This window comes from Choristoneura fumiferana, chromosome 8 (genome assembly GCF_025370935.1).
Source record: "Choristoneura fumiferana chromosome 8, NRCan_CFum_1, whole genome shotgun sequence".
In the NCBI taxonomy this organism is placed as follows: Eukaryota; Metazoa; Arthropoda; class Insecta; order Lepidoptera; family Tortricidae; genus Choristoneura; species Choristoneura fumiferana.
This window is the reverse complement of record NC_133479.1, coordinates 9329964-9338191: the sequence shown is the minus strand read 5'-3', so window position 1 is coordinate 9338191 and position 8228 is coordinate 9329964. Positions and strand designations below refer to the sequence as shown.

The window sequence follows — 8228 nt, the reverse complement described above, 5'->3', positions numbered from 1 at the left end:
GCTAAATTTCATGTCTCTAGCTTCAACTGTTTAGGTTGTGCGGTGTCTGTCAGTCAGTCAATCAGTCTCTTCACTCTTTAATACTTATAGGTACAACAATATAATACATATAATTTAAATGCATGCAATGCATTCTGTGCTCTAGACACTAGTGTATGATTAATTCCTAAGGTGCCAAATTGAATCAAAAATGAAACATAAAACACAAAAACTGCAAATACTCATTATAAACTAGCTTTCCACCCTGGTTTTACATTAGTGTACTTAATTTTTTTAGTTTTCTTTCATACAAATCTTCTTCTGACAAACACCTATTTACAACCACAACCATACTCATGAGCGTACTACTTTCAGCAATAGCTAAATTAAATATCTTCTTCCAACCAATATAACTTTATCAGGATTATATGGAACTTAATAGATACCTTATACTTATTTATGGCCCGATATGTCGAGCCTCTGAGTAAACGGCTCGTAAACGATGTACAACACGGTTTGATCCAGTTAAAGTTATCGGTATTTAGAACGTGTTTTGGAGACATTTTGCCTCAAAAACTTACGGTAAGACAATAAATAAGTTCTTATACTAGCCAGTTGCCCGCACCTCCGTCTGCGTAGAATTCGCTTATCGCTACTTATCCCGTAGGAACTATAAATTTTTCTGAGATAAGAACTATTCTATGTCCTTCCGCGAGACTCAAATTTCGGTTCAGCGGTTTATACGTGATGGATGAGGTAACAAACAAAGAAACGGACTTACAAACTTTCGCATTTATAATATTAGTGAAATGGGATATTAAAACGATCAAGTCGTTTATATTTATTATTTTATATATAATTTTATTAATATAAATGGGGGAAATACGAAAACGGCTCTTACGATTTCGATGAAATTTGCTATGTGGGAGCTTTCGGGGCGAATAATCTCTAGTAGATAGGAAGTTAATATTGACTTCTAAAATTTGATCAAATGACTATCTAATTTTATAATTAAGAGAAGCTAATTTATGGGTGTTCAGTTACAAAAGTTAAATTATGATTGGTTTTTTGGAGTCTTTTTGTGTTTTTTATTTCAACTCCAAATTCGTTACTTTTACGGGTATCCCGTGAAACCATATCGAAAATACAAACTGAGACATGGATGCACAGAAAAACCAGAAAAAGAGCCCAGCAATAATGCCCGAGCATTATGAAAAACCGGGCAAGAGCGTGTCGGACACGCCTTAAATAGGGTTCCGTAGCCATTACGAAAAAATCAAGTAATATTTTTCTGAGGATTTCGTATTTTATACGGAATCTTCCATAGTTTAGGTATATTTTATACCTTAGGCTGCTATTTACTCTTAAACTACTAATAATTCTCAAGCAAACTTAGCCGTTATAGTTTTCCTTGAAATTGGTATACTTACTACCATCCTGAATTTTTTCAAAATTTTCCACCCTCCAGTTTAGATTTTAGAGGGGGGGGGGAGGGGCGCTCGATTTTTTTTTTTATTGTACCATTTTGTCGGCATAGTTTACATATATATCCGTGCAAAATTACAGCTTTTTAGCATTGATAGTCCCTGAGCAAAGCCGCGAACGGACAGACAGACATGGCGAAACTATAAGGGTTCCGTTTTTGCCATTTTGGCTCCGGAACCCTAAAAATAACCGATTTATCCCTTGGTCCACAACATATATGTATTATTATCACATCATACAAACAGTCACTACCTAGTGATAATAATGATAATTAATTAAAAATATTCAGTAATTGACATAAAAACCCCACTTGTATTATGACAGAAATGATATCCCCTATATGAAATAAAAAAATAGAATAAAAACACGACTAAGACACTTTAACAACACACATGCACACACACACACACACACACACGCGCACACACTACACACTCGAAAACATAACCTCAAAACCTTTATTTCTGGCGGCAATCGAGTAAAAACACTTGTATCAAAATGAAACAATATAGGTACAGTCAACATCATAAATAAGTGATCACTTTTGTACCTTGTCACTTTAACGTCATGTTTGACAAGCCATACGAAATTGTGTAAGGACTGAAAGCGACAAGATACAGAAATGATCACTTATTTATGACTTTGACTGTACATGCGAAGTTTGGCTGAGTATGATTTTAAGGAAACTGTCAGAATTATAATAATAATAATAAATCTTTATTTCGCATAAGTAAGAATTAGGTACAAACAGGTTCATGCTAAGATGAAAAAAGAAAAATAATAAATTAAAATCTATCTTCTTCAAAATTCACAAAAAACTCATAACAACATGCAGCGAATGCATACAAATCGCCAACAGAACTCCAACTGGTACGAGTAACGTGCATAATGGGTATTGTACACGTGTAGCCAACGTACATAGTTCTCGTAGACCCTCGTAGCCCCTCTACGAATACGCTACGACGCTCTACGAAAATGTATATCCGTGTAGCATCAATAAATATTACCAGGGGAGTACCGGACTTCGAAAGTGCATTCAGACGGGCTTAAAATGAACCCCCAATAATAGTAGATTATTGTCGTGGCCTGGAAGTAGGCAATTGCTGGCTGAGTTGAGTATTAAAAGCAAGCAAGTTCGCAAGCTCGTCCGTTTAACTAATACGAAGCCAGCAATTGCTATTCCAGCCGAGACTAATATAAAGCTTTTCTCAAAAATGGTGAATAATTCTGAAATAGAATAAACTTTTTCTCAAAATGTATTATAAAATTTAATTTTATTCCAATATTTTTTTTATGCTTTCGCGCCTTTTTTCATTAAAAATAAATTGCAGGTGTATTTTTCCACCGAAAACACCACAAACTATTTCAGATCCAATAGAAAAAGTCCGGAGTTCCAACAAAATATCTGATACCGGCCATTAGACTTGGCTGTATACGACTTGTGCCAACATTTCCATGGCCTTTTTCTTTAAAAAAAAATGTGACTGATTGCAGGCGCGCTAATGAGGGCTATCGCGTATGAATTCGCCGCTAGAGGCGCTAGTGTAGCGTGAGGTCTCCGAAATGTCAAATCTCATAGTTTTTGGGTGAGCTACGCGGGTTTATTTATAATTAGAATATTTTTCTGAATATTTTGCAACCTCGTATCTACCCGAATTGTATATAACAAATCAACACTCTATCATACTTTGTTACGTACGCTATGTGCCTACGGATCAGGCGCTGACCAAACACCGCGCGCCAGCGGCGGACGCAGCCTCCAAGAGTTAGTCAATTGCTAGCATCGCATTGGCTCAGGCTCTTAGGTTAAGTTAGGTTTAAGAACTATTTAATGTAATTTTTATATTTTAAGTAAATTTATTCCATCTAATTGGGTTTTTGGGCTCTTCGCCTGCACCTTCCATATTTACTTAACATAAATATGATTCTAAAGCAATTTTATGTGGCCAGATACGAGGTTGTGAAGTCTCATAAATAAAGTTAGTGGAACAACCAACCCCACCGGATGATTACCGGATGGCCAAGTGGTTAGAGAACCTGAATACGAAGCTTGAGATCCCGGGTTCGATTCCCGGTCGGGGCAGATATTTGTATGAATAATAGGAATGTTTTTTCTCGGGTCTTGGATGTTTAATATGTATTTAAGTATGTTTATCCGTTGCCTAGTATTCATAGTACAAGCATTGTTTAGTTTGGGACTAGGGCAATGAGGGCAGGCGCTAGTGTAGCGTGAGTTCTCCGAAATGTCAAATCTCATAGTTTTTGGGTGAGCTACGCGGGTTTATTTATAATTAGAATATTTTTCTGAATATTTTGCATTAAGTACCTGAAATTAATTATGGCAATTATGCAATACGGGGCGCGGCAATGAATGTCTGTGTTTTGAGACAGTTTTGTCTTTCGGAAACTATTGTCCTCCCTTTTTTCCGAACAAAACGGGACTACGCAACACTGTGGTTACTCGATATTTTTATGGTACGGTTTTAAGGTGTATTAAATATGATTTTAATCTAAACTTTGTTTTCACGCCCGTAATAACGACTTTGAAAGCCCACACTTAAAAACCTCACGCAACAGTGGCGCCATCTAGAAAGACAAAAAACGATAGCCCTCATTGGTGTCCAGTGTCCCATGATATTTATGTAATTATTTATATTTATTTAACTCGACTATAAGACATGTAAGACTATAATACACATGTCAACATAATAAATATTAATTAACAATTATGATAGTCTTAGCCCGGTTTCTGCGAGGGATAAGATTGGATTAGAGTGCATTAGATACAAGATACGTAATACCCGGACTACAGTACTCCAAAGTTGTTAGTATCCGAACTAGCGGCAGGTCGCCTCTAGTTAAGTCCGCGTAAATCGCCGGCTTGGAACACAACTTAACCACAGCATAGCATTCACATTTAACTTCACATTGTGGCATAATGGTCTTGTACATACGCTTGGTTTTCTCGCGGACAAAAAGCAAATTAAAAATGTTACTTGCGACGTACCTATATGTTATGGACCAAGTGATTAGTACTAGACAGGTAAAGATTATGCTTTTCAAAGCGTTTTGCCAATCTTTTTATGTGTGCAGCCTGTGGGCTAACTTTAGGCAGACGACTTACAATGGCCTACGAGTCCAATACGATAACGCGTTCCGGGTGCTGATGGGGCTGCCGCGATTCTGTAGCGCCTCGGGTATATGTTTGCGGAAGCGCGCACAGACGGCTTCGCTGCGATAATGCGAAGTAGATGTGCCTCGATGCTGCGTCGCCTTCGCGACAGCCCCATAACCGCATCCTGAGTGTTTTGGCAAACTGCTGGGACTCCCCTATTCTCACCCGTTGGATACGACTGCATAAAGTCAAGTTACTAATAAAAGGGTGTGCTTGTCATTGTAGGTACCTACTTATTTGTAATTTTGTTGTAATTGTGTATTGTATTTAATATGTCTTTTTTGATCTGTACTAACCTCTACTTTATACGATTTAGGGGCGTTATCATCATCCATTGATTAGTGTTAACTGGTGGTTAGGTGTGATGCCGTCTCTATTTGTTTTGTTCGAATAGACGGAGACGGCATCACATTTAACCGTCGGTTAACACTAATCAATGGATGGTGAAACAGCCCCTTAATGTTTCTAATGTAATACTAACCATTTTATGAACAATGTCGGAAATAAAAAAAAATTGAATTAATAAGGGCATTATGAATAATGACAGGCTATACCGGACAAAGTGAGATAATTATTATTTATCAATCACATTGTCCGGGTATTATGAATATTGCTACATGATCGTTCGGCAATTTGTTTTTTTTTTATTCGACTGGATGGCAAATGCGCAAGTGGGTCTCCTGATGGTGAGAGATCACCACCGCCGATAAACATCTGCAACACCAGGGGTATTGCAGATGCGTTGTTTTATTTTATTTTCAGGATCCAAAACCCAATATCTGTCGTTCAGGTATTCAAACTATTTTATTCAGAAGTTAACTCGTATCGTTGTCATATTAAGAACTCTTAATTAATTTTTGAAAACTACTTCAGTAATAATAAGTACCTAAGCATTGTTTTTTATTACGATTATTGCATTAACTATTAACATGATGCCACCGAATAATTTTAGTAAGTATTTTATTAGGTAGGTAGACACCAATAATAAACAAACAAATCCACGCTCCCTGAAATCTCCCGATGCGGATTCGAACATCCTTACATCCCGTAACATAAACAAGGATATAATGTCGTTACAATATTAGGTACAACCTATTCACATAAGTCTTTGGATGATAAATGAATAATATCTTACCCACCCGCAAGTTTAATACTCCAGAGATATCAATCTGTGTGTTTTCATAAGAGAAATGAAAATTTACTACCCTACAGAAGAAAAAAGTTTGTGGTTTTGAGGTAGCCCAGAGGGTAACCAATAGTGGTTAAGTAAAGTTTCAACGTGACCCGTGGGTAGTTTGTCATTTCTAACATCTACGTAGGTATCTATTTACAAAATAAATAAGTTACTCGATTTCCATGCCAAGTGTTTGGTAATTACCTACCTATATCGTAAATACAAACTGAAATATGGATGCACAGAAAAACCAGAAAAATAAGACCAGCGCTGGGAATCGAACCCAGGTCCTCGGCATTCCGTGCCGCGTACTATACCGCTACACCATCGCTTTTCGATATGGGTTTTACGGGATGACCGTAAAAGTAACAAAAATTTGGAGTTGAAATAAAAAATACAAAAAGATTCCAAAAACCAATCTTAATTGGTAAGTACCTAACAGTAACAAAAAAAAAACGGAATAAGACTGCTAAGCTGTAATTAAATTATTTACAAAAAGTTCTTTTGTGAATTATCATAGATAAATTGGATGTACGGTGATTGAGTGGTGGCAGAAATGTCGAAGACGGCGACAGTATCGTGGGCCTCGGCCGCAGCAGCATTGCAGAGGGCCCGGGGCCGGCGCGAGGTGTGAGGGCGGGCTGTCACGTGGAGCTCGGGGCGCCGGCGCGGCCGGGCCGCCCGGGCGCGCGGCTGGGCTCGCGACATTCCCCTGCCGGCAGCCGGCCGCTCCGCTATGCGCGCCGTCCCACGCCGCGCCGCGCGCGCCGCGCCTCCGACCGCTCCGGCCGCCAGCCGGGCCCGGCGCTCGCCCTCGGCCGCGACCAGCTCCGCTAGGCTTCGACTTGTATGGTGGAGCGCGTCGGGCGGCGGGCGGGGAGGCAGGTGCCGCCGCGCAGGTGCGGCCCGCGCCCGGCCCGGGTCCGCATTCGCGGCGCGCGGAGACCTCGCCGCGCTCATGGAGCCTCCGTGGGAAGTAGAACTGGAGCTGCGCCATCACATCGAAAACTGCACGTGCACCTGCGACCACATGGGCTACGGGAACTATATGGACTACCAGGTGGCGCCAGCGGCTCACGCGTGCCTCTGCCGCGCGATCACCTCGCCGCACGCCCACGTATGTGTCTCCAGCCAGCCCTCACCCTCACATCCGCATGACACCTGCAACAGTCCGATAGGGATCCCGCCATGCTGCCTTGTTTTTAGTGTTTTCATCTAGCCCGCTCACTAACAGTTTACAATGTTTCTTTGTGATTGGCATGCCGTTGTAGATCCAATGTAGGATTTTTTGACATCTCGAATTTTAATTAACGAATTCAGGTATTTACTTATTTTATATTTTTTTCGCAGACGGATAAAAGTTGTCGAACAGAATTTAGTGAGCGAATCTAATAATATTATTGTTTTCAAAATTATGTCGTATTATCACCGTTCACAGATCTAAGATTACCATCATTTGGGATAATCAATCAATTATTTTACCCATACTTTGGCCGTCTCCTGCGTTACCAAAATTGTCTCTGGCGTTACAAAAAAATCGTACTTCCAACAAGATATTGCACGGTTTAATAAGTTGAACTTACGTAGGATGGCATGTATTCATGTTCACCATCTATTGAATTACAGAAAAAATATGTTTACTTACAAAAATCTGCAATTGTTTAAAAAATGTCGCGACAGATTAGTGTGGGAAAAGTTGATTGGCCCATTTACCTTTTCACTGCTGCTTAAATTTGAATTAATTACACGTAGGGTTGTCAGGCGTCCGGATGAAGCCGGACATAGTTAGGCTTTTTCAGTGCGTGTACGGCCAAATTAAACGGTGTCCGGCTTGTCCGGCTTTTGTTAGGCTTTCACATTTTGACCAGTTACAATGACATGGTCGCTCGAGCGAGCGGGGCGGCGCGTTGTCGTTTCTGCCCTGCACCGTACGCCTGTCGGTCTGCCTGCCTGTTACCTCTTCACGCTCAAACCGCTGAACCGATTTAGATGAAATTTGGTATAGAGAGAGTTTATGGCTCTGGGAAGGACTTAGGTTACCATTTATAACGAAAAAAATCGGGAAAAAAAAATCGACGCGAGCGAAGCCTTAATAATTTAGGGCATCCGGCCTTTCTGCCTAAAATTACGGCTAAACTGGATGGTGTGTCCGGCTATTAGGTTTGAGGATCTGGCAACCCTTATTACACGTAATATTGGCTGGGGAACATGACTTACATAGTCATATCTGAATTGATTTATTTGCAACTTACTTCCAGTTCTTCACGTATTATTTATAAAACCTATTGACAATTAAGCGTTCCTTTTTTTATTTGACTGGTAGGAAAACGAGCAAGTGGGTCTCCTGATATTAAGAGATCACCACCGCCCATAAACATCTGCAACACCAGGGGTAATGCAGATGCGTTGCAACCC

At 40.1% G+C, this 8228-nt stretch overlaps 1 protein-coding gene across 3 annotated transcripts in view; it reads left to right on the top strand.

The window, feature by feature from the left end:
• Positions 1 to 8228, top strand: part of LOC141430388 (dipeptidase 1-like) — a 90656-nt gene that overhangs the window by 47816 nt on the left and 34612 nt on the right. Inside the window, exon 1 of one of the 3 annotated variants that reach the window (XM_074091066.1) lies at positions 6638 to 6930. The exons of the other annotated variants lie outside the window; for them this stretch is intronic. Coding sequence (XP_073947167.1) covers positions 6772 to 6930 — 159 coding nt within the window. The 5' untranslated portion in view covers positions 6638 to 6771. Of the gene's footprint in view, positions 1 to 6637; positions 6931 to 8228 lie in introns of those variants that run through there. 3 annotated transcript variants of the gene reach the window in all.